Source organism: Callospermophilus lateralis, chromosome 1, assembly GCF_048772815.1.
Source record: "Callospermophilus lateralis isolate mCalLat2 chromosome 1, mCalLat2.hap1, whole genome shotgun sequence".
Taxonomy (NCBI): domain Eukaryota; kingdom Metazoa; phylum Chordata; class Mammalia; order Rodentia; family Sciuridae; genus Callospermophilus; species Callospermophilus lateralis.
Genome location: NC_135305.1, coordinates 181,334,790 through 181,361,534, shown reverse-complemented (window position 1 = coordinate 181,361,534; position 26,745 = coordinate 181,334,790). Strand labels below are relative to the sequence as shown.

The following is a 26,745-nucleotide window of genomic DNA, read 5'->3' as shown; positions in this document are numbered from 1 at the left end:
ATACATTAGATTTCAAGTATGTAAACATTTCTTCTTTTCTGTTAATAGAGGGGAAAACAATCCCACCAAAAAACAAAAACACCCACTTAACCTGCTTTCTCCACGTCTATACTGCCTCACTATGTGGACTTATTTTTGCAAGTTTTCAACACACTGGCCTCTGGAATGTCATACTATTTCTTTACATTCAAGATTCAAAGTAGATTTAATATCTAAAATCATATTGTTAGTCAGATAAGACTAGCTTCATAGGGCAGAATAACTCTGAGGTTGTTCATCATTACCTGTCACTTTGGCTTTGAATGGACTGCCCACAATGTGGTTGGGTCCGCCATATTTGACACCAATCAGATAGTTGCCAGGAGCCATGGGCGTGTACATAACTTTGTACCCCTCTGGGGTTTCTTGGCAATCCATTTTAACTTTGGATGGGCCTTCAATAGTGACAGACAACGTCCCTGGGCCTGCTCGGGTGGTGTTGATGTAGAATTCAGACTGGATGCCTGGGAGAGAGGAAAAGGGAATGCACTTGTAAATGATTTGGAGGGATGAGGGGTGTCATGTGGGGGACATTGCTGGGGGTGTTAAAGCAATGGTGGTGTACACGTAAGTCTCCTCAAAGAGGGCCTGCCTTGATGGCATGGGAACCCACTGGTCTAGCTCTGACTTCTGGCACAGAGAACCTTGGGTCCTGGGTGGGTAGCTTCCTAACCCAGGGTGAGGCAGGAGTGTGGCTGACATTTCGCCCACAAGTGTAAACTGCCTGGACACCCTGTTCTCTCCTCCGGGCATGAGCCATGGCTGAGGGCGAGGAGCCTGAGTCATCACTGCAAGCCTAAAGTGCTGCTTCAGCCACTGGCCCAGCTCTGCCTGCAGGCGGGAAGGAGAGGCGTGGGCCCCTTTGACCTTTCTTTTCTCCTTTGGGTAGATTTAGAGATGCCAAGGAGGCCCAGTGTCCCCTCTCTTCCCCTTTAGGCTCCTTACCCTGCACCCCATCCCGAAAACTGGAGTAATCACTATGATCTGCCAGCCCACCCCCTTGGCCATGAATTCCAGCAACAAAAACAGGAATAAAAAGGAGCTCCTGCTGAGAACCACAGACCCCACATAAGCTCAGACCCTGTGCCAGGCATTATTTTACATGCATGTGCATGGGACCCTTTCACAGTGGTTTTTGTTTCACAGAATGGCACCAAGATTAAGGGAGGTTTGACCACTTGCCAGTCATGATGTATCATCAGAAAGTAGCAAGCAGCATCTGAACCAAGTCTGCAAGGCTCTGGTGCCCAGTCCCTTCTTGGCACTGGAAAGACAGTGGAGGTGCCCAAGCTGCAACCTCAGGATACCTAACCTCTTGGGTGTCCCAGGGCATCTTGCTTGTGTCAAAAGCCCAAAAGAGAGCACCAACCGATGGCCATGAAGGCACTCCTGCCTAAGCCCACAGCTCCACAAAAATTCCATTCCCCTCTCTCAACTCCAGGGGTCAATGGGGCTACTTGGGTGTCAGAATATCAGCTGCGTGCCCCCTACAGTGCCCTCTATGGGGCATCCCTAGTACACCACCTTCACAGGAGGCTGTTTTTGCCAGAGCCTTGGACACCACCCCAGTTGGGAATGTTTTGGTTTAATTATAGCCCTCAGATCATAGAAGGAATTACTGTTCTGGTTATCAATAAAAGAAAAGGAACTGCCATTGTGTGACCTTCAAACCCAGCCCAGCTGTTTCTGGAAGTTCCAAAGGCTCCTGTCCCAAGTCCCTCCCACTATCTCAACTTTGTCAAGGTTCCTAATCTATGTAGGTGAGAAGCCCCTTAAGCAGCAGCTGCCACGCTGCGGGGAAGTAGAGAGTCTGTAACAAGTGGGTGGTGTGTCCAGGAAGTAGCTGTAAGGTGGCGATAAGGAAAGATATTTGTAAAGTGAAGTTTAAAAGGCCTGGCTATAGTGCACAGACCTCCAACTCCCCCCACCCACCCCACCCCTGCCCCCTTAGGTAGCAGAGATTGAATCCAGGGGTGCTTAACCACTGAGCCTCATCCCCAGCCCTTTTCATTTTTTACTTTGAGACAAAGGCCTCACTAAGTTGCTTTAGGCCTCACTAAGTTGTTGAACTTGCGATCTACCTGCTTCCAGCATCTCAAGTCACTGGGATTACAGGCATGTGTCACCACACCTGGCAGCGCCACTCTTTCTTTCTTTCTTTCTTTTTTTTTTTAATTTTTAGTTCTGGATTGTCACAATACCTTTATTTATTTATTTTTACATGGTGCTAAGGATCAAACCCAGTGCCTCACACGTGCTAGGCAAGTGCTCTAACACTAAGCTGCCCAGCCCAGCACCATTCTTTTTTCTTTTTTTGTGGTGCTGAGTATTGAACCTAGGGCCATGTGCACATGAGGCACGCATTCTACCAACTGAGCTCTATCCCTAGTCCAGCTCCACTCCCCCCACCCCACTCTTTTTAACAAGTTATTTCATTCCTGAGGGGGAAAAAAAATCAGTTCATTCTGACTCTGAGAGCCCAAAAAGGCAAAGATGATAAGGTGGGAAAAGGAAATTAGGAAGTACAGGACGAGAGCTACCTGGCTATTTATTAGCTACTTTAATACTCAGAATAAGCTTATTAACTAGGCTTCCTTATTTCCACTTCACAGAAAATGAATTGGAGATACAGAAAGGCAAAGAACTTGTCCAGAGTTACACAGCTGGGGACCAGCAGAACTGGTATGTAGACATAAGGTCTGTCTGACTTGGAACTAAGACACCTGTCTGAGAGAAGACAGGAGAGAGAAAGCCTGCATACAGAAGTCTCTCACCACCACCTCCAGCTACAACCAGGATCTGATACCCAGAAACACCTCAACATGATGGTCTTCCCCTACCCCAGCCTGGCTGAGTTCCTGTGAGTTCAATGCATGTTTAATGCAGTGCAACTTAGTCTTTAAGGTGAGAGAGGGTAGAGGGGGAGAAGGCATAGGGTGTATCCTGGGGTTCGGGAGCATTTATCAGGAAACACACTCAGTTGCTCCAAAGAGTGGAAACCTCCCTAGTCTAACTCCTGACCTCCAAGCCTCAGCAGAGCCCTGCCCTAAATTCTCCTCATGCCCTGTTCCTAAATCTGCAGAATGGACCATTGAAAGTTTGAGCCAAGAGATACAACAAACCCACCCAAGATAAACACAGGGAGGTTTGCTTTGTGCTGAAGGTCAGCATGCTGGACCCTTCAGCAGCAGAGCAGATACCTCTTCATCCGTTCACACTGCAGCTGTGTAACCTCCACATGGATATTTGGGGAAAGGCTTGGGAATGGGAGGGCTAGAAAAAACAAGACACCTTCTCCTTGACAAGAGCAATATTTACACAGGGTTTGAAACAAGCATGCTCTGTACTCTCCTCTCCTGGCCAGAAGCTTCCCTCCAAGACAGGCTCCTTCTCCCTGCAATGTCCAGTGCTTGCAAAGCTCAGTCTGAAACCCGAGCTCTGGAGAAGGCATGCAATCCGCCAAGAGGAAGTGGGAGAGACTGGGTACTGTAGGCATGAGCCAACAGAGGGATCAGATGGTTGCTGGCTGGCACAGGGAACACAGGCTGCTGTGCACTCAAGAAGCAGAAGGACCCCACCTCAGTGCTCAGTGGGTAGCCTGCCAAGGGTCAAATGCCTGTACTGTTGGAAATTATTCTAGGGCTGCTGGGAAGACAGGAGTGCTAGTTTAGGACACTACACAAAGTGAGCTGAAGGTGCGTGCGTGCCCTCCAGGTAAGTGCGCACTTAGGGAAGAGGTACAGCCTGGGGGTTAGGCTATCACCAGGCTCTCAGATCATGGACCTTGGCTGAGTCCTGGTTCTGCCTCATCCTACCTGAGTGAGTCTGGGGGTGATGGACCTCTCTGATTCCCTTTCCTCAACTGTCAAATGGATTTCACCTAAGGCCCTTCACAAAGGGCAAACTGCTGGCTCAGAGTTCAGTGGGGGCCAATCTGGATGGTCTGAGGAGTCCAGCAGCATTAATGCCATCCCGGGAGGGGCGGGGGCTGTTAAGGCCATTCCAGCCCATCAGTCACTCATGAATCTGAGTAGGGACCCTTGGGAACTTAGGACGCTTTTGATCCAGGACTGGATGCCAAGAACCATGGCCACTCATCCTCTTTCCCATGAGGAAGACATTTCTTTGCCATCCCACTCACAGCAGGGCAGCGTGGTGGGGGCAGGGGAGCTAAGAGGAGAGATGCACACAAACAAGGGACTTGAGAAACCAGCCTGGGCTGCCTTCCCAAGAGGGCCCCAAGTAACATCAAATGCACTACAGATACTCTACAGATTTCCCCTGCAGAGACACCCAAGAGGACAAATTCCCCGCCCCAGCATCTTCTGAAACAGTGACACAGTGAATATCAGCCAATGTCCATCTCTAGCTGACCATGCAAACAGCTGTTAGTTCACAGTATGAAAACCAACTATAGGCATTTAGAGGGGGGTGGAACTGTATGTTTGGAAACAGAAAAATATTTAAGATGTCAAGGGAAGAAAGCAAGCTAGCTGCTCACCAATCTGTGCAATAAGATCACTTCCATAAAATAAAAGAAGCAAAACCGTCCATCTGACCATTTAAAGAAGTAGCTAACCAACCTAGCCAGCAAGAATGAAGACAAATGAGAGACAGGCAGATGGTATGAAGATCTCTCTGAGCTGCTAGGGGTATTTGCTCCTGGACCAGGGGCCAGGGAGAGGCAGGAGCAGAGGAAGGAAGTAAATTTCACATTAAATCCTTCTTCAGTTCCTATGTTTCCAGAATCAGATATGTCCCATTTTAATGGAGCAAACATTAAAAATATATTGTAATGAGTCCAAAAAGTTTCAGAATTCTTGAGCCATTTCAGGAGTAGAGAAGAAAGGAGGAGGAAATGGGCCATGACAGATTTTATACTATTTTGGTGTATTTCTGGGAATCCAGGGACCAGAAGAACTGATGGGGAGGGATGATACCAGTGAATTCTGTGCAAGCAAAAAAAACTCATAACTAATGACACCAGGTATGTTCCCCAACTATCAGTGTCCTATCCCTGGGGTCCAGGAACTTGGTGAAGGAAGACATTTGGGCCACAATGAACAGTAATGACACGATAATACTGCCACAGAGATCTCACTCTGGCTTTATCACAGGTCAAGCCATATCTCCCTAAACAATGGTGGACGGCAGGAGCCTCCAAAGTACATGCTACTCCACTTTCCCAGGGGGAGTGTACAGGTGGCTTCTGCAGGCCTTGGAGATTTCCACCTGGCTTTGCCCCTGGAGCTGGCTTTGTTAAAGATAAGAAATGAAATGATATTTTACCTGTGGTGCCCCCCTCGAGCCCTGCACCGTAGGCAGACACCAGGGCAGGATTCCCCGCTTGTCCCGGCTCCCCAACGCGCACTTTAAAGGGGCTTCCAACCACGTGGCTCCCGTTGAATTTGACATCAATTGTGTGGATGCCATTTTCGTGGGGGATGAAGCGAACAGCATACTTATCTAGGAGAATAATCAAAGTTACAGAGTGAAACCAGGCAGATGAACACGCTGGAGTTAGGTGAGGACACAGAACTGCAGGCCACCCTTAAAATCATTTAAAAAGACACACGGTTCTGCTGGGAGCCTGGAACATAACACGGTGGATTTCAAAACCAGACGGGTCTATTTGTGTGTCCCTGGTCAGCCCTTTGGGAAATGCATCCAAGTCTCAAATTTGGTTTCACACTCTGGCCTCTGCCTCAGGACACTTCCTTTATGAAAAGCTCACTTCTCACAATGTCTTGCTGCTTGGCCTCTTGAAGGGGAATAAATGGTTCCAATTGGCATTAATGCTCCTTGATTAAGCCCAAAGCTAACAACCACAGGCAACAGCCAGGTTTTGTTGTTGAGAGTGTGGGTCACAGCATGTGGCAAGAGAATCTGTTAACTGAAGTGGGCACCTAGATTATCCATCTCCTATGCCCCAGGTGACCCTCTCCAGCCTGGGATGCAGAGCATCTGCCCTCCTTCACCTCCTCCTCTCTGGTTAGTCTCTCAATTCTTCCCTGGCTCCTTGTACCTTCATCTCCTGTAGAATCTGTTCCCTCAAAGTTCCACCCAAACCTTCTTCTTTTTTACTCAAGTACTCTCCAGAGATCAATATCCTAGAGCTGCCCACCCTAATCCGCTCAGCTCTGTACTTCCCATAGCAGTTCCCAGCTGGGTACCCATTCTCATGTCCAGATGTGGGCCCTGAATGAATAAAGAAAACCCTTCTTTCTTCAAGTCTAAGTCAATTTCTTTAGCTACAGGAAATGACTTAGTCATGGGCATGTGTCCCTGTTCAGTGAGATGGAAGGGGAGCTTTGCTGGAGACTTCAAGAAAAGGCATCTCTCAGACTTCTGAAAATGAATTCTGAGAGGAAAATGTCTCTTGGATGGTGCAGTGTGAAGACTGGAAATCTGGTACTGATGCAGCCATCTTGCTACCAAAGCCAGCCTCACAATGACACACAAAGCAAAAGAAAAAGTCAAGATCTTTGGGGCTTGGAGAACACAGCTGAATGACCAAATCAAATCACTGCTAACAGACACTTTGATCCTGCTTCTCTCTCCTGCTCTAACATTTTCATCAGCTGCTGATCAGTTCTCCTGTGACAAAGGAACCATCGGGGGTCATTACCAGGTGGTGCGGGTTTCTGGCCTTGCTCACTAGCTCTGAGCAGGGGGCATGTATTCCCCAGCCTCATCTTCCTGCCATGTCTTGACACAATAAATGTTCACTTCTTAAAGTTGATCTCCTTAAAGTTGATCGTTGTCAGAGAATTCCATATACCAGGGCACCACACAAGAAAATCTTAGGGTAATAAGCTCAAGAACCTAAATTCTCTTTTTTCACTTTACAGATGAATGTTGATCTACTTTTTCCTCACAGCAAAATGAAATCAAAGTATACTTACTTATGTCATAAGGTCAACAGTGTAACAAAAATCTGTAAGATTTTGTTAAAATGAGAGAAAAATCACAAAGAATGTCAAGTGAAAAGAATCTGAAAAACAAACAGAAAGGAAAGCAGAATTTGTGAAGAAGGAGAAGGAAAAGGAAGAACAAAGAGGAAAGGAGGAGGAAGGAGGAAGAAGAAAAAAAGAATTTTATGCCAAAGTCAAGAGTCTCTGTGTTCCATGTCTAAATCACAATTTAGAAACAATGTCGCTGGCAGTGACCAGAATTGGGACACACAGCGATGTTCTGCGGGCCTCCTGCTTACCTGGCTCCAGCTCAGACACATGGCATTCCTCCACGGCTCCCGAGGGGCTATGCACCTTTGCATCAATCTTGCCTTTTGCACCGTTCAACCTTATAGCAAAGGATGCTGGCTGGTTAACTTTTAATCCCGATTCCTGAGAATTTAATATATTAGACAGGTTATGGCCCTTGGAGCTCCTGCTCAGTGGCACACACAGACCTGACCCAGGACTTCAGATGACAGTTCTCGTGCAAATAGGCCCAGAATATGTTTCCAAATAACATCTGGCAACAAAAGAGTGTGAGCAGATCACGTACATTTCTAGTACAGGGTTCAAGAAAACCAAGACACACATCTGCACAGTTTTGTACTCAAACCATTTAGGCTGGTTTAGGCTGGAAGAGACAGCTCCTGGGGTTGGAGGGTTGGGACAGCTTGGTCAATCATACTACTGTCTAATCATCTCAAACAAGACCTGTACAGGGCAGAAAATGCAGTATCTCCCAAGCTGAAATAAACCAAGAACTCCTTTTTGTTTTCTTTATTTTTTTTTCTTTTTCTGCACTTGGGACCGAACCCAGGGCCTCATGTGGGCCAGGCAAGTTATAAGAACTCCCCTTTAAGAGAAGCCTAGAAGCTGACCAAACTATGCACTCCCTAACTTAAAGTTTTATACCACTGTTCTTTTTTCTCTCAAGGGTAGGAATGGAAAGAACATTTAATGTAGGCAGGACTGTACAGTGAGATGAAAAATCAGCTGGACCTAGTTTTACTACCATTTCCTAGCAATATGACTAAGCTGCTGATCCTTCTTTGAGTCTCAGTAAGTAATGATGAATTACTTACATAAATAATACATTATTTATGGATGTAATAAATTCATCTATCTCAGAGAGCTGTTGAGAGGATTAAATGAAGTTACACAGGTACAACACTCAGCACAAGGCCTGGCCCATACACAGAAAGGCTTCAAAATGCCTACACCCATCCCACCAAAACAAAATAAACAAACGAAAACAAAGGAACAAAACAAACAAAAAACAATGGGGAGAAATGTAGTTTTTGCTTTTCCCTGGGTCAGTTTTACTCCACATGTTCTATTTGGGACCCAATAGCCTCCCCTGGAAGGACAGAGAACTAGGTACTTAGGAACTAAACCAAACAGCAACATTTAATACACATTAAGACTGGCCAATCCCAAGCAGCAAAATTTTATAAGTCAGCACTTTTTTATTTTAAACTTGATTAGACAGCCACACCTCAGACACTAATGAAAGTAGAGATCACACTTCCCATGCAAGCACATCATCAGGAGATCTAATCAGATTCTCAGTGGGGACTGGATTTGACATTTCTAAATTTCCAGGTGCTGGCATTTCTAAATGCCAAGGGTGCTGGTCTAAGGACCATATGTTAGTAGCAAGTCCCTAAAGCTGTGTTGTCCAGTTAGATAGTCACTAGCCGCATGTGGTTATATGTATGTATGTAAATATAGAAATTAAAAATACATGTAGCCTACGTATGTATGGACTATAAAATGAATATATTTGCATTCAAAGCACTTAAAATTAAATAAAATTCCAAATTCCACTTATCAGTTATTCTAGTGACATTTCAAGTGCTCAATAGCCAGCCACAGGTGGCTAGGGACTACCATGCAGCACAGTGAAAATGGGGAACATTTCCATTGCTGCAGAATGTTCTACTCTACTGTGTTGCCTAGAGCTTACAGCCTGGGGAGGAAGGACGTAACACAAAATTAAGGATTCTTTGATCACCAGATCACCCCTATTCCACTCCCTCCTCCACGAAATGCCAGCCGACTCCAATTTTCTACAAAGTCTCGAAAGCAAGACAAAACAATACATGTCTCTCTTGCCTAACCAGCACCAGATGTGGCTGTGCAGGCCTCCACTAAGGCTCTGATAAATAATTTACACAACCCTCAGTATCAAATAACCCAGAAAGAACAGGGGATAATGTAGACACACAGGTCCCTCTTGCTGTAGCAGCTGGTTGCAAAAGCTTGATAGAAGGCCTCCTGCACGCTTACTGAAACATTTATGACCAAACTGTGATGTGAGGACTTCATAGCAAAGGTTTTCGGAAGAGGTTTTCTCCAAACCAGCTCATTTTGGACACAATCATTTACTTTACCTGAATCTGCTTGCCGCTAAATCCTCAAGAGGGAGATAAACACCTCAGAAGATCCAAAAGGAATCTTTGAGATGCTTGAAGGCAGCTCTATGCCCTCAACAAATGCTGGGTTTATCTCCCTCCAAAGGTTTAAGCCAGCCACAAAAGAAGCTTCTGTTAAGAAGCCTTTAAATGAAACACAAGAAATACATCTATACCACAGTGACCAGTTAGTACCCTTGGTATTCTCCACATGAGGCCTCTTCAATCTATGAACTATGATGCTGATTTGGGTTCTGTCTCAGTCCCTACCTGAAAGACTAACATTTGGAATATCTAGGAGTATCCCAATTCCCCCAGAATAAGACTAGAATCTCAAATGTAAATGAAGCCTATGGAACTAGATGCAATGATATCACCAAACTGAGATACTAAAGTGGATATTAATCAAGCCAATATTTTTGAGAAGTCAGGGCAGCCAAAGGTTATACAGAAAGCCCCTTAACCAGAAATCCTCTTTAGAGAGTCTGGTGTTATTCTACAACTTAAATGCTACTTCTGATTTCACACACCAAATTATTTTTCAGTGTCCTGAGCAACAGATGCAGATGCATCCCCAGTGGCTCTTAGTTTGGCTAAAGGTGCCAATGCAACACTGAAGTGACCTGTTTGAGATGGGGTTGGGGGTTGCTGCATCTCCTGGTATCCCAGTAGGGTGAACAAAGCAACCATTTGCCTCTAGATCAGGGTGAAGATTCAGGCAACTGCAGTCAACAGCCCAGTTTCTGGGGTCAGAGAGACCTTATTCTGCCATCTCATGCTAGCTGGATCCTGGCTGCTACAACTATTCTATAAAAAAAATCATCCTATAAAATAAATCGCAATTGACTTTGAGGGAAAAAGCAGCCAAACAAGAGCAGGTTAAATATCAATGGGCTGCTGGTTTTCTGTCTGTTTTGTTTAAGTCTCTCCTTATCCCTTAACCAATTATTAACAGGCTTCCTTTGTTTCTCTTAAATATTTAAAAGTAAACTTGTCCCCAAACGTTAGGTGTGCTGTTGATTGACCCAACTGTTTTCTGCTCTGAGTTCGTGGGGAGCTGACCCTGTCATGGGAATGCTTGCCCACAAGGGGCAAGACTTGAGGTCAAAGTGAAACTAGGGGCCTTGGCACCCAAGTGGGGATTGAAGAGGCCTCAGGAGTCCAGGGGTCTCACTGGCTGGCCTGTGGCCAAGGAGACGGATGCTTCCTTGCGTCTCACCTGAAGGCTCATAACAGTGAGGCGGCGGGCGTCGTCAGAGGGCGCGATGACGGGCACCAAGTAGGGGCTTTCAGGAATGTGCTCATCATTGAACTTGATAGATACCTCGTAGTTACCTGTAGGGATAGGAAAGCTCCATCATTTCAAAGATTCTAAAAAGTTACCTCCAGAGTGGCCTCTCGCTTCTTAGCTAGGACTAAAATGTCTTCAGAGAGAGACACAGCCTTGCTCCATGGCCATAGCTGAATGAAAGAGTCAGTATAATTTTCTTAATTTTGCAGGGTTAGGCCCACAGGGTCCCCAAAGGGTCTATGCAGAGAATCCAGGAGATCCACAGACTCGAATGGGGGAAGAAAATCACATCTTTAATGAAATTTAGTCTTTAGAAATGTCAATAAGAAATCACAGCACAGGATAAGTACCTATGACTTATCACCAACAAAAATAGTATTTTTATACCATTTTAAGTTTTATAAATATTTTGTATATCATTTGTACTGATCACTATTTTGAAATTAAGGTCATTAGTATACCATCACTAAATCTTATGATTTAATGTATTAAGAGAGAGAAATATATACTGTTATGGTGCATATCTGATAACTATCAATACCTATGTTTTAATTTTGATAACTACATTTTAATATAATTGATTTCCTTTATAATCTAATATATTTTGTTTCAAAATATCATCCTAAGAACAGACCCCATATACTCTACCAGATGCCAAAAGGATCCCTGTGACACAATAGATGAAGAACCTTGCTCTAGGAAACTTAGACACCTAGGCCACTATCCTGGGGCAAATGTCCCTGTCCTGGGCCACGAGTTGACAGAAACATTTGAAAGAAAGCAAAAAGCAAATATGGCAATGGAGAAAGAATTGTGAAAAAAAATGATAACAAGAGTCCCCACCCCATTGAGACCCAGTTATTTTCTGCAACTGGCTTTCTAGAAAGCTCTCTATTATGCCTCCTCCCACAAATGCCTTGGATACTTGAGTTAGATGGGTTTCTGTTCCTTGCAACTTAACCATCTCTGAATAGGCAAAATGTTTTCAGTCAACCCTTGAGTACATACCAGGCTCTTGGGCAATATAAGACACACCACATGATCCGTTTTTATGGTCATCAAATGTAATCTCGGCCTTACTGGGACCTTCAACAGCAATGGAGAGGCCTCCAGCACCCGCTTCCCGGGTCCAGATGCTAAACTCAGCTGAGAGTGAAAAAACACTGGGTTAGTGACTGAGCCCAGGACAGCCCCAGCCCCTCTACCTGTTCAAATCTGTAGTGCTTGGTTTAGTCCCTCACCAGCCCTTTCCTCTTTCTCTAACCTTAGGCAGGATCCAAGCAAGGGCCATCCCTGTGGTCTCCTAAGCATTGCCCATGATTACTAAGTTCACAGATAACTGGCATCTTTTGAATACACCCAAATGAAGCCAGAAAAGGATGGGAATAAAGGACCCTGACGATTGGTTCTGCAGCATTCTAGTGTGTTCCATAGCACATCAGACCCTCTTAGAGCTTCAGATCCATACTAATAAGTTATAGACTCTGAGAAGTCCTGGAAGCCTGTTTAGCTTTGGGCAATCCTCAAACTTACTTAGCCACAGAAGCCTTGAATAAGGAATGTCCCTGAATGCCATCCATGAGAAGTCTTCCCTTTAGAGCCAGGGGTGCAGGTTATCATCCCCAACAACTCTCAGTTTCCTCCAAGCTGCTGGAATGCTCACCTGGGACTCCTGCTTCTCCTCTCTCCAGGCCAGGGCCTCCTGCCCGAACTTTGTGGGCACCCCCTTCACCAAGTGGCCCCACAGTGAACTGGAAGGGGCTGCCGGTTACATGCTGTCCACGGTACTTGACACTGACCGTGTGAACGCCCATCTCCTGAGGCACAAACCGGACGCAGTGTGAGTTCTTCCCCATAGGCACAATCTCTGCCTCAGTCACACGGCCAGAGGGGCTGGTGACATGGGCCGACATATCACTGCTGTTGATTTCTGAAAGGAGGCAAGAGGTTGGGAAAAAAAGGAGGATTAGAGTAGGGGCCAGGGGCAGGTGGAACATGCAGGGTAGCAGCAGAAGGCAAGGCAGGTGCAGCCTGGTGGACATAGGGTGCTAGGCCCCCTCCCCTTCCGGCTGGAGGCCTGTCCTCCTGTGGCCAGCAGAGTGGGTGGGGCCCTTCAGGCACCCAGTGCAGATTGCATTCTAGGGTACTGACACTTCTTGCCCCATCAAGTATATTTACAGCCTTCCTGGCTGGAAGTGAGTTAATCTGATGTGACAGCTTCAAACCAGGAACTGAGCTGCAACATATAAATAAAAAACCAGAGTAGCTCAGGTACATCCAGAACAAAGGTGACATGGCCATCTGTCATGCTTGGATGGTTCTTCTCCACCAGGCAGGTGAGGGTGGAGAAAACACAAGGGTCTTCACCCTTTACTGTCAAGAAGCTTTGCATTTCTTCTAGGCAATAATACCAGATGCAGAGACAAAGGTGAACACGTGTCAGTCTCAATGGCAAAGGGAAAACCATGCGTGAGCAAAAGCTTTCAGAAGCAAAGGCTTCAGACTGAAGATCAGACAGAGGCCACAAGATGCCTCGGTCACCAGCACCAGGGTGTAGACCACATGTACGCTGTGAGCTGCTCGCATCATGCTAACAACTGTGCCTGTGCCAATGTGAAGGAGACAGGCAGACAGAGGACACATAGGACACTGAGCACTACCATCACCTACAGCCCATATGAAACTGCACCCTCGGGCCCTACAGGATCTGGGTGGAGGAGTTCGTGACTCTGAATCCTGAGGACAGAGAAGGAAGGGAGGTTGAGGAGAGGTCATCCCAGGTTATGTACTGAATGTTTATGTTCCTCCAAAATTCATGTTGAACATTACCCCACAGTGTGGTAGTTTTAGGAGGTGGGGCCCTACAGGAAAAAATCAGGATTTGATGAGGTCATGAAAGGAGAACTTTCAGGATGGAATTAGTCCCCTTAAAAGAGCTTGCCTACCCAAGAAGACCCTACCAACTTCTCTCTGCTGTCCACCATGGGAGGATACAAGAAGGCAGCTATCTGCAGTCTAGAAGAGCACCCTCCCCAGAACCCGATCATGCTGGCTCCTGATCTCAGACTTCCAGTCTTGACCAACCATGAGAAGTAAATGTCTGCTGGTAGTCCTTCATTTACAACATTATAGCAATCCAAACTGACCAAGAGATCCAGTCCCCCCTGCCCAAAGCCTGGGTCCTGAGGATGTCTGGAAGCTGATGAGCCACCCCAACAGAGGAGAGGGGACCATGTGGGTAATGAGGGGAACTGTGTGTCCTCCCAGAGTCATCTGCTACCAAGTAACCAAAAAGAATAACAAAGTCCTTAAGAGACTTAAGACAAAGAACAAGCATCCACACTAATACAAAGATAATTGCTAATTCCTCCAAGAAATAAATAAGCAAAAAAGAACAGAATGGATAATTTGCAAAATCAGAAACATAAAGCAAATGCAAACACAGTCCTCATCACTAATAATTCAAGAAATGAAAATGAAAACCAGATATTGTGTTTTTCCATCAAGTTGGCCAAAGTGAGAATGAAAGGCAGTGCTGGTGGAAAATATGTAGAAATGGGCACCAATACATTTCTGGAGGGCCATCAGCCAAGTCATGGCTGCATGTGAAATGTACCACCCAGCATTCCCCCTTCTGGCCATGCATTCTCCCTCCAATGTGGGACATATGCACTTTTTACAATCACAAAACAATCTATACAACTCTTCTAATGTGATCTTGTTTTTTAATTTTTTTCCTGGTACTAGAGATTGAACCCAGGGGCACTTTATCACTGAGCTACGTCCACAGCTCTTTTTATTTTTTTATTTTGAGACAGGGTTTTTCTAAGTTGCTCAGGCTGGCCTCAAACTTGCAATCCTCCTGCCTCTGCCTCTGAAGTCACTGGGATTACAGGTGTGCACCACTATGCCCAGCTTAAAGTGATCTTGTTTTGACAAGGCTTCTTCACACATTCCCATGTGACCCAACATTGTTGTGCCTACACAAGAAGACCCTACCAACTACAGCCGAGAAGGCAGAGTAAATAGATATACAATATACTAGGAACAGAAAAACCAGTCCTCTTTCAAGGAGATCACACCCAAGTTTTGATTTTCCTTCTCTGCAGAATCGGTGCATGCCAGCTTATGGGTGGAGGAGCTCAGAACTCTCACTGACACCATGAATTTTGTTTGGGAGGATCCCTATAGAAAGAACTAGAACCACATTCCAGACAGACTGTGTGGCCTGTTTACTGCTCATTGGCCCTACAAGGAAAAATTCATCGCCAAAGGGCTGGATGTGGCCCACCCAGTTTTGCGGTACAGCCCTCCTCCTAATTTTAGGCATGAAAGAGATGAGTAGAAATGTTAGAAGGCCACTGCAGGGCCAATGTCACATAAATCCTTCCAGACACTGGCATCTGTATCTAGAAGTGTGACCAGTGCTCTCACTGACATTATTCTTTTTGGCAAATAGTAAACCTAAAAGCATATCCATGTTCTGCCCATGTAATATAATAAAGCCATTTTCATTTGGAAGAAGAGAAAGATAGCAGGTAAATAAATTTATTTTTCTTAAATAGGCATCTGTGAAAATAAATATTGAAAACAAAATGAAATGAAATAAAAAGGTCACCAGAGCTGACTCAGGTAACTCGTTCTGAGCTAGGTCTGGAATTGGTTTTCTGTGGTGCCTACTACCATGCCTTGAGCCCATGCACCCACCTGGGATTTTCAGGTTCAAGTCACAGATGCTCCCAACAGTGGCCACTGAGGGGGCCCGGCTGGTCCTGGTGATACTCTCTTTGACTCTTCCCTCACCACTGATCTTCACAGTAAATGGACTTCCTGAAAAACCAACAAGGTGCTCATGAGCGTCCAGAGGCCAAGGCACAGCATTTACAGAAATCCTAAGCACCAGAAAAGGAAGGCAGAGAGAACACATACCAGGAACATGCTCATCAGCAAATTTGGTGGAGACAATGTAAACCCCAGGCACGGTGGGGAAGTAGGAGACCTTGCAGGTGCCATCTTCCAGGTCCTCTGTCTGGATGTCCACCTTGCTGGGGCCTTCCACTGCCAAGGATATGCCACCATAACCTGCAACACAGCAGCCCCCGGCCATTCTGATAGCAACTCCCTGACAAGTGGGAGCCCACTGACTATAGAAGGGACATTTGACCCCTGAAAAGCAAACTATTTCTAGACAGTAGAAAGTAATAGCAGCCCTATTTGGAGAGCCTGGGACAGGAGAGCAGTTTAAAAGCCTCTGAGAAGTCATGCAGTGACTAAACTGCTGAACAAGGCTTTATCCAAAGGACTCTTTCCTCATGAACATCTACCAAGTCCATGAAAGCAGTCAGGAGAACTCTACCTTGGCCACCTGGCCCAACATTCTTCACCTTAGGGTAAAACCAGGAGACTCACCATGAGAAGAATAAACTGAGGGCAGTATAGGCAACAAAACACGGGTCTGTGAGTTGTTGTGGATCTGGGTTCAAATCTCAGGAGCAAATGCAGGTATAAGCCCTGTGAACCTTAGTTTCTTTATTTATAAAACAAATATGTTTTCATTCCATGGTCATGAGGTTTCAATGATTATGTAGGTAAAAAGACCCTCAAGTACCTCTCTGAGTTTAAAGACTATTCAGAGAGAAAAGGGAGTTGGTAGGATGAAGATGAAGCAGATTGAGCAAAAAGAAGCCAGTTCCTACAAGTTCTGGGTATTTTCCCTGGAACCATGCCACAGACCTGCATCTCTTGTGTCCACAATGAAGTCAGACATCTCAAAAGTCCGGCCCTCTGACAGGCCTCGGCCGTAGACTTTGGCTCGGCGTGCGTCACCAATCTCCGATTGGACCACCATAATGGACACAGGGCTGTTGGCCACATGGTTGCCATTCTTCTTGATACTGACCAGGTGTTCACCCACCTCCCGGGGGATGAAGGAGATGCCTGGACCAAAACACACATTGAGGTATGTAAGAGGAAAGAAGGAGATGGAGGAGAGAAAGTGGAGAAATGGGAATGTCATATTCTCAAAATTATAATTGACAATTTCCTTCCTAAATTTACAACAACCCAGACTATCCAAGGGTGTCAATATCAGAATGAAGACTTTCATCATGCATGTGACCCAGCAAGTTTACCATGTCACACTCCAATGTGCCACCAAGAAAGCACCTCAGGAGCCCATCCCCCAGCCATGAGTCCAAGCTCACCACCTGGAAGGCACTCACCGATGTGGTTGTTGGGCAGCCTCTTCAGGAGACAGGGCTCATCACGGCCAGATGGTGCCTTAATGCTGGCTGTCAGTGTGCTGAGGTCAGTCTCACTGATGTCAAGTAGGAAGTCAGCAGCTGAGCCCAACTTCACCTGGGAGCAACGTCTGCTGTCATCTGGGAAACAGCCCCAACAAGGCTCCTGTTACATGTGGCTGCATGGAAGCCCTCACTCCAAATGCCACTGACACATTAACAGGTAAGAATTAAATACCCAGTTAAGTGACAAAATGTGGCTCTGACCATGAGCACACAGGACCAACAAAGAATGATTGGTACTCATGCCTGGTTCAAGGGAAGACTAGGAGCTGGCAGGAGCTGGGGATGTGGATCCTTATAGGCCACTCTTTGAATGGAAATGGAAGGCACTTCCCACCTGTTGTCATGGTTTGGCATTTCTCAGGGACGCACTGATCGTGGTCCACAGAGGACTACTGACTGCTTCAGACAAGTCGAAACACCACGGGGACATGAACCTCAACTTGTATTTTTTCCTTATAACCCATTGAAAATTAGAACCAAACCCAACAGGTGGAACAGCGGTTAGGAACATGGGCTTTGGAATAGGATAACTTATCCTGAATCTTAGAATACCCACACGAAAACTCAACTAAGCTACTACCTTACCAAGCCATGGTTTTCTCATCTATAAAATGGAGAACAGAAAAACTGCCTGGTAGTGATGCTGGACTTCTCTGAACTATTGTACTCATGCAGTATTGTCTGCATGCCTCTCTCTGAGGGCTTGTTCTTTGCATGATGAAGTTATACTGGTGTAAAACAATCACCCTCAAAATGGTAGCTTTTGTTTTTCCCTAGGTTATCAGTGAAGAGAAGAATTTAGCCTGCCTGAAGGTGGACTTACACCATGGATGCTCCTCCAAAGACAGATACAGCTTGCCACCCTTGGTCTCATGCAGAGAGAATGGCTGTCTGAGGCAGGTATATCATCCCATGAGGACGACCCTAGCAAACCAGGGAACCCACCTGTGATCTTGGCTGTGAAGGGGCTGCCAGGGATGTGCTTGTCATTGTACTTGACCAGAATGCTATAGTCGCCTGGCAGTGTAGGCAGGTAGGTCACGGTGCACGTCCCATCTTTGTTGTCAATGCAGCTGATTTCTGCCTTAGAGGGTCCCTCAATAGCCAAATCGAGACCACCTGTGAGTGAACCAGGGAGGGAGGGCAGTTAAGAGACTTTCCTTGTCTCCACAGGGACAACTTAGCCAGGGCAACCCTGATGCCAGGGACAACAGGCTGACACACTCCATGTGTGTGCTGTACAAGGGGCCTAGGTAACAAAGAAGCAATTTAAAGAGGGAAAAGCTCACTGGGCAGACACCCCATTGTCTGCCTTGGGTTCTCTCTAGTAACCCCTAACTCTTCAGGACGTGTGGGACAAGAATGGCACCACCCTGTAGGTCAGTAACACATACAGGGTGGTGCCAGACACATTCTATCCCTGTTAGCTAGACACCATCACAGAAATCCACTAGAACCACAGGTTAGGAAATGCAAGGGACATGGGCACAGAGCTTTAACTAGAATGAGTCGCTAAAATAACTTACAGGAGGATCTGTGGATACATGTGCAAAAAGGACAAGAAGAACATCTTCAACAAAAGCACGTTAATTCCAGGTGAGTCATATAAAATATTTCATAGTACAAATTTGATTTTAATCGGAACACAGGACTTCAAAAATTGGAACACTGGGCATATAGCTCAGTGGTAGGTAGAGTGCTTGGTTAGCATGCTCAAAGTCATCGATTCTGTCCCCAGAAAAAGAAATTCTGTGATAGGTAGAAGACAGAGTCGACCTAAAGGATACGTAGATCTACGTGAAAGAAAAGATAATGCAAATATTACTACTCAATATTTTCTTTTTTTTTGGAGACAAAGTCTTGCTACATTGCTCAGGCTGGTCTCAAATTCCTGGGTTCAAGTAATCCTCCCCTCTCAACCTTCCAGTGTTGAGACTACAGGTGTGTGCCACAGTACCTGGTAATAATTTCATCTTAAAAAGCTTCCCTGGAATCATGTCCACTTAACTCCCCAAATGAAAGGCCAGAAGCACATAAACATGTAAACCACCCAGTACCTTCTCCTGCATCCTCGGTGACAATGGTGAAGGTGGCCGTTTTGTTAGCTACTCCGTACACCAGGCCTGGACCATATGCAGAAACGCTCCCACTGTTGGGATAGTTCACATAGAACTGGAGAGGGCTCTCTGGGTTTGCCAAAGAAAAACACAAAATTGGAATTCATTAGATGATAAACGAGCACTCAGATGACAGTATTTTAATGTTAGTTCACCCAACCACAGGCAGGTTCCTGAGAACAGGCGGAAGATAAAAGGAGATGCCTTGCCTCACCACATTAGGACTCTGAGGGGGTCAAATGAGTATCAGTCCTTCACTCAATTACAAGAGAAAAACAGTGCCCAGGGCTACTCCAGACTGGGGTTGGGGGCCAGTGGCTAAAGCAGAGGAATCGCTGCACTGTATGAGAGGTAGTGATCTACTACTAGAGGGAAAGGTCTGGAAAAGTCTTTTTTGGAAGGCCATTTGCCTGTGCCATTCAACCTTATTGATCTAGGGAGATAGTAATGGATCCCACAGTGGGGATCCATTCCCAGCCCTATGCAAAGAACACTTTAATTCCCACAGTGTTCACATGCAAATCAGGAAAAGACCCCAGTGTCCAACGATACAGGAGAAATAGGTCTATTCGTTGGCCATTTAAAAATAAAAGAGAGAGAGATTTTTGTGTTCTAACTTGAGAGATTATCCAGAGTAGGTTGTGTTAAAAAGAGAAAAAGTAAGTTGCTATATAATATTAATACCAATTTGTCTTTCTTTCAAAAACAAAACAGAACACAACTGTATGCATGTTAGCAGGGATACAGAGAAACATCTGATTTACCCAGGCAGGGAGTAGAAAGGCAATGTGAGAAAGACATTTTCTTACTCTCTCTACCATCTGTATCTCTAGAATATTTAAACAGATGTAGATAATACATTTGTTCTTTAAATATCATGCATACATACCAACATAAACAAAAGGAAATGCGAAACTCAGACAAGTATTAGCAACTGCTATCATGAAGGGCTAATTTCTCTAATATTTACATTGTACTCCAAAATCAATATGACAAAGGCCAGTAACCAAATAGAAAAATAGACCAAGGATAGAAATGTTCAGTTCACAGCAAAAGAAATATGAACAGCACTCAAATGCATGGACAGTTGCTCGATCTGGTTCACAAGAGAAAAGCAAATAAAGCAATTCTGAGATACTGCTTTCCTCAACTTCATACTCACAAAGATCCAAAAATCTGAAAGCACATTTCCCTGTCCATGCTGTGAAGAGGCAGGTGCTCTCCTCCACTGCTGGTGGGGGTATGGATGGAGTAGCCCCCAGGAAGGACAATTTGGCAAGATATAGCCAACCCACAGAAGACAGCACCTGTGTCCCACACCTCTAAGGCCTAACTCCCACAGGTACCCAGTGAAAAATGTGAGAAGATGGAAGTAAAAAGACTGGTGACAGCTAAAAGGTGGAACCAAAAATGCCCTCTGAAAGGAAACTGGTCACATATATAATGGCTCATCCAAACAGGGTGAAAGTCCATATGAGAGATGAAAAGAGCAAAGATAGATAAATGTGTACAGATGCTACTATTTATGTTTATGGGGAGGTGGGGGTGCCTAATCCATTTCTTAAGATATCCTGAAATCGAGCATAAGAAATCACTAATATATTCAAGAAGAGGGTAGATGGAAGAAATGAGTGGGTGGGCGGGAAACAGTTCTCCACATGGCTTTTGTTTTTAAACCATGTGAATATGCTACTTACTCAAAAAAATGAGACTAAAAAATATTTGAACAAAGACAAAAGGGAAAAAAAAAAGAACAAGACTAGCACTATGTTGTTGATGGCCACGAAACTTGAGCTGGCTTTCCTCGTCAAGGCTGTCCACCCTTCTGTTCCTCCTCTGACCCTGCCCCAAACCCCACACCACACAGGGTTCTGCAGGCCAGGCTGGAAAGTCCCTCACTGCGCCTCACATTTTTCTCCCAGCTTGACCTCTGGTCATACTCCATCATGCAGCAACAAAGACAAACAACCACAGGCCTGAAGGCTTGCACTGAGACCCAGGAGGCAGAGCTGCATCATCTCTTCAGGAAACTGGCTGGATGTGCTGGGATCCTAGGCTTCCTGGTTTCACAGGGATGCCAAGGCTGCATTCCCTAAGCCTGCCACTGAGAACCATTTATTGCACGGCCTGCCTGGAACGTCTGCCAGCCCCCCAGCTTTTCAGGTCCTTGAATCGTAGAGTCCTGCTGGTTTTGCTGGCCACGCTGCTGAATCCCACTTACCAGGGATGTGGCTGCCCATATATTTGATGTGCATCTCGTGGAGCCCGACCTCAGTGGGGGCATATCTGACGGTTACTGTTCCATCTTTGTTGTCCACAATCTCAGGTGTGGCTGTCTTCCCAGAAGGCATGTGGACCTCTCCTGTGGAGCACAGGGACACAGGGTAATGGGCTCATGGTGACTTTCTCCAAGAAGCTGAGCGCAACACAGAAACGTCCTCAAAACACAGGTTTTCAGACCCAAGAAGACTGATGCTGCCTAAAACATCCAAGTCCCACAGCTGGAAAATGGAGACCTATTTTGCTTTTTTTGGTTCCCTTTGGCTTCCAAAAAATGCAGCAGGCAACTCATAAGTAAAGGGTTTCTACAACTGGCAAATTAGAAGCTCAAATAGGATTTGAGAGGACCACAAAACCAGAAGGATAAATAGAACATTTACTCAAAGAGAAGCTGGCATTAGAAAGGGGCAAGGAGAGAAAGTAACTCTTGTATAACTAACCTCAGCATCAACTGCATTTGGAAAAGTGGGCAAATAAGAAAAGGCAGAGGGGCTGGGGTTGTAGCTCAGTGGTAGAGAGCTTGCCTCACATGTGTGAAGCACTAGGTTCAATTCTCAGCACCACATATAAATAAATGAATAAAATAAAGGTCTGTCAACACTAAAAAATATTTAAAAAAAAAAAAAAAGGCAGAAAGAAAAGGGGGAACAGGAACCTAACAGTCAGGGGGTATCTAAAATATCAATTCTAAACCTAGAGGGAATCACAGGCTCTCCTAAGAAAGTAATACAGGACTATGCCCCAGAGCAAGCACCAGGGGCAGTGGGTTAAGGATCCTAGGTCTGTGGGATAGTGGTACCTCCCCAATACCATTCTCGGCTCCCAATGCAAAGAAGGCTTACCTGTGATTTCTCCTTTCCTGACAGCAAATGGAATGACCAAGTCAAAAGGCTTAAATCCCAGTCCATTCATGTCACTCACTGGGACATATGCCTCTTCAGTTACCTAAAAACAGGAAGCAGTGATCACCTGGTCAAGTGGGCAACAAAATGAGCTAATGAAGCTATAGGGAGCAGAGCTGCTGGGAATTCTGCAAGTCAGTGAGGCCAAGATTGGGGATATGGCTGCCTATGCACTGTGTCTAACTAACCAAAGGGCCCAGAGCAGAACTTGAAGGATTGGAGAAGTCCCACTGATGAATAGCTAGAAATTCACTCAGCAACCTGCTTGTAAAATTCCCAGCAGAGCCCATGAGAAAGTGGAAAAGTAAGACACAGCAATGTCTAAGTCCCAAGAGGCTCCACCTGGAGAGGTTTAGTTGCTTGTGGCCTGGAAAGGAAGGTGCATTTTATGTGCCAGAGAATAGCAGCAGGTGGCTGTGCCCCTGAACAGAAAACAAATGGGCAAGTGGCAGCTCTGAGCCAGCAAGAGGCCTGCAGAGAACTGTCCACCTTGCTCTTTAAACACGAAGACAAACTGCACCAAGAGGGATCACAGACATGATGGCTGGCGATTCATGGAGCATGGACGCTGACACAAAGGTGGATCTTATAGAAAAAGCAGGATCATCATGATGGACTGATCAGTAGGAGGAACACACCAATGACCAGGACACCCAGAGGGCTTAAGCAATCCCGAGAAGCAGGTGGCAGTTTTTCTGAAATGAAGGTTGAGTAAACACAGAAATACAAAAGGAAAAAGAAAAAACAAAAACAAAGGTGTACCCAGGGCCTGAATCCAGGGGGACATGCATTTACCGGTGCCTCCTCCATGGCTGTGACTTCCCCATCCGTGGCCTGGTCAGTGGCAAATGGAGATTAGTTGGGAATCACATTGGAGGCATATTGTAACTCAACAAATGCTACAACCTGGGAGCTGCCTCCTCCCCACTGCTCCACCTGGTACAGCAGGAAGGGGCTTGCTCTAGCAGGAGGATACATTCATACTACCTTTTAGAGGACAAGTTGGTGTTCTCTTTTTAATTGTCAAATGCACATGTCCTTTAATCCTGAATCCCAATTCTAGCAGGCCTATGCTTGCAGGAAACACCATAGATGACTGATGTGCACAGGGAGTTCTACTAGGAGCCACTTGTGAAAGAATGAAGCAACCTAATATCCATCAGTAAGATACTTTGGTCAAATAAATTGTGGTAAGACTGTCCAAGGGAACACTGAGTGGCCATTCTGAAGAAGCACTGAAATCCATTAATTAATGTGGAAAGGTATCTATGGCATATTGAAAAAAGAAAGCAAGTTGTAAAATAACATATGTTATTTTACACAAAATTATGTACAAAACTGAGGTATCTGTTGTATAAGCAGAGAAAAACTGACACCAGTCCTCTCTGAAGCATGGGGTCAGGAAAGAAGTGGTCTTTTTACTTGATAAATATCTTCAGGGTTTTTTGTTGTTTTTTTTTTTTTTTTAATAAATTCTTTCTTTCTTTTTTTTTTTTTGGTACCAGAGAGTTAAGCCAGGGGCACTTTACCACTGAGCTATATCCCCAGTCCTTTTGGGGGGACAGGGTCTCCTAAGTTGCTGAGTTTCTTGCTATGTTGCCAAGACCAGCTTGAACTTGTGATCCTCCTGTCTCAGCATCAAGTCACTGGTATAAATTCATTTTTTAAAAATCTCAAGACTTCATGCTTCTGATCTAACTGACCCAATGTGGAGGTAGCCCCTCAACATCTTTCTTTTGTCATAACAGAATAAGCAGCAAAGCCTTCTTCTACAGGGGCCTTGTGCTCAGGTTAGCTCTTTTTATGTGCTGTGGTATATGCAAGAAGGGGTCTGTTTGCAGGCCTTGTGAGCTGCTAGTTTAGGAACAGGCCTTGCAGGGCCTGTTCAAGTTGGGGTGAATGCAGGGCTACATTGGCTAGGAGAAAGATCTTCCAAGGGTTAGACTATGGCCTTTGATCTAGGACTTCTCAACAGTGACAAGCAGTAAAACTGCTCATCCATGATGCCATGGGCCATGTATGTGATGGACCTAACTGAATAAGCTTGCAGGTCTCCTTGAGATATACACTACCAATGCAGTGCCAGGTGCCCATGTCCTTTTGCCTTTAACCTTCTAAGGGAAGGCAGAAAACTTATCCAGTGGAAGTCAATTCATTTAGAAATGTTTAGGGAAAGTGTGAAATGGGAGAATAAAGTACCAAACCAGGTACCATGAAGGATCATGCCTTTCTACCTTCAGCAGTGGTCAGGGGGTAGTGAACATCCACAAAGTATCCTTGCCTGTTTACTCAAGGATCAGGGGACATTTATTCTAACCAAGTTAAAAGCCTCAACTTCAGCCTCTCTCATTTACCTGCTAAGATGGCTCCCAATGTTTTACACCCTGATTTTCTCACTCTGACCTTATCAATCTGGAGTCTCTTATCCCCAGGCCACTGTACCAGCAGAGCCATGACCTCCACTTGGAGGCTGCTCTTCCATCCAATTCTAACAACATAAAACTCACTAGGGACAAAAAAAACAAAACAAAACAAAAAACCCAGATTCTTAAAACTTACAATGGGACTCTTCTGTATAATAAGGATACACACTTTTGAGCTACACTGCTTTTTTCCCTGAAGGGGAAAAACACTTCCAATGGACAACATCCAAAGCTGACAAGTATTTACATACTTGAGATAGAAAAAAACCTCCAGACCTCTGGCATGATGTTTCCAAACATACAAATGTCAAGGGAAAAGAAAAAAAATAATCTATTATAGACTGTTTGGAAGAAAGTCCTCAGGCTTCTGTTTGGAATGGAACCTTTATGTCCTTCTCCATAGCTGCACAACAAGAAATAATTACAAAGCACTTTGCAGGCTGTGGGCAGGGCCAGGTCATCAGGGGCCTATGAATCTGTGGAGGATGGAGGCTGCTCCTTGCATCAAAGGGCATAGGGAGGGAGACTGGATGGCACCTGGTATCTGTCTAGACCAGGCACGCCTCATTTGTAAAAGGGCCAACAGGCTTGGTGCTGAGGGTTACATAAGGTAATTCTCCTAAAGTTCTATCCCCACGCCTGGTGGAATAACCTAACTAGAGGAAGATTTGATTATTTCAACCAAAAAATTGAAAATTAAAGACTCTAGTTATGAGTTAGCCCAGATGTTCACATGCTGGTTCCTTTCTATTCCAGATGTTCCTTGCTTCAAAAGACAAGGTATTGGGCTGTGGCCGTAGCTCAGTGGCAGAGCGCTTGCCTAGTATGTGTGAAGCGCTGGGTTAGATCTTCAGCACCACATTAAAAATAAATAAATAAAACAAAGGCATGCTTTCCATCTACAACTATTTAAAAAAAAAAAAAAGACAAGGTGTTTCCCCTCTCATATGTAAAGTGTGAACCTTCCCTAAAAACAACTGCAGGTACTTTGAGTCCTGAGATAAGAAAATCAAATCTGCAAACAGAAAAGCCTCAGGACTCTCTCTTCTCTAACCATGGAGGTAGGCAGGAAGACACAGGAAGAACTAGCAGAGTGAAAACTGTCATGTTTTCCTTTCTGTTTTATAAAAGTGTATTTTTCAAGAGAGTATTTCTTTTTGAACTGGGCTTAGGCCAGGGCATTGTCCAAGTCCCTCTGCATGATAGGGACTTGATGATAGTGCATGATATTGCATGATATTGCATGATAGTGGCTGATGAGATTCCCCCAAAACCCTTAGAGCTAAAGGATCTCTATGATTCTGGAGATTATGCTAGGGCTCTATGAGGTCGTGACTCTGTGGAAGAGGATATCCTAGTCAGGGCTCAACAAATGGCTGCTGTAACTGTATCTGCTAAAAAGAGCACACTGTGGAGAAGGAATTTTACTTACCATGACAGTGAAGGGGCTATTTGGAATATCAACACCACCAAAGCGCACATAGATCACATAAGTGCCGGGCTTGGCGGCTGTATAGAAAATGTCATAGGTGCCATCCTCATTTTCAATGACATCAGCCTCAGCCTCAGTACCATCTGGGGTGAGAATTGTGCAGGTCACTTTCCCTTTCCCAGCAGTCTTGGCGTCCACCACAAAGCCCACTTCCTCGCCAGTTTTCACAGTGGGGGCAATGCCAGGACCTGTGGAAAGGTTCAGGAGAAGATAATAGAAGCATGAGCAGGGACACATGCTCCAGAGGCCCAAGAACAAATCATGCACATTTGTGCTACTTGTAGCTGTATATATTAGGCATTTAACTGCTGCCACATGGGACTCTCCCAAAGATCACTTTTCGGAGGGAGCGGGTGCCGCTTAAGGAATATCCCACCCATCCTTCATAAATAAGAGCAACTGTCAGTTCTGAGTTCCCCTCAGCTCCAAAGGAAACAGCCTGGTTTGCTCACGTCCAAGGGTATGGAAATGAAGGTCGACTATCATCAGCAAACACACTAGGCATGCTCTTAAGAGCCAGGCCCAT

The 26,745-nt window shown here is 45.3% G+C and overlaps 1 protein-coding gene across 6 annotated transcripts in view; it reads right to left on the bottom strand.

Moving 5' to 3' along the window:
* The window catches only part of Flnb (filamin B), a 145,532-nt gene that overhangs the window by 3,379 nt on the left and 115,408 nt on the right, over positions 1 to 26,745 (bottom strand). For 2 of the 6 annotated variants that reach the window (XM_076841327.1, XM_076841396.1), the window contains 16 exons: positions 26,160 to 26,407; positions 23,067 to 23,138; positions 22,245 to 22,347; positions 21,344 to 21,484; positions 19,063 to 19,191; positions 17,951 to 18,124; positions 16,922 to 17,080; positions 16,434 to 16,637; positions 15,630 to 15,782; positions 15,408 to 15,530; positions 12,364 to 12,630; positions 11,709 to 11,846; positions 10,629 to 10,744; positions 7,253 to 7,385; positions 5,329 to 5,505; positions 285 to 503 (listed from right to left, as the gene is read on the bottom strand). In XM_076841327.1, the coding sequence (XP_076697442.1) occupies positions 285 to 503; positions 5,329 to 5,505; positions 7,253 to 7,385; positions 10,629 to 10,744; positions 11,709 to 11,846; positions 12,364 to 12,630; positions 15,408 to 15,530; positions 15,630 to 15,782; positions 16,434 to 16,637; positions 16,922 to 17,080; positions 17,951 to 18,124; positions 19,063 to 19,191; positions 21,344 to 21,484; positions 22,245 to 22,347; positions 23,067 to 23,138; positions 26,160 to 26,407 (2,556 nt within the window). The remainder of the gene's footprint in view (positions 1 to 284; positions 504 to 5,328; positions 5,506 to 7,252; positions 7,386 to 10,628; positions 10,745 to 11,708; positions 11,847 to 12,363; positions 12,631 to 15,407; positions 15,531 to 15,629; positions 15,783 to 16,433; positions 16,638 to 16,921; positions 17,081 to 17,950; positions 18,125 to 19,062; positions 19,192 to 21,343; positions 21,485 to 22,244; positions 22,348 to 23,066; positions 23,139 to 26,159; positions 26,408 to 26,745) is intronic. The other 4 variants (XM_076841344.1, XM_076841416.1, XM_076841372.1 and 1 more) reach the window with 2 other exon arrangements.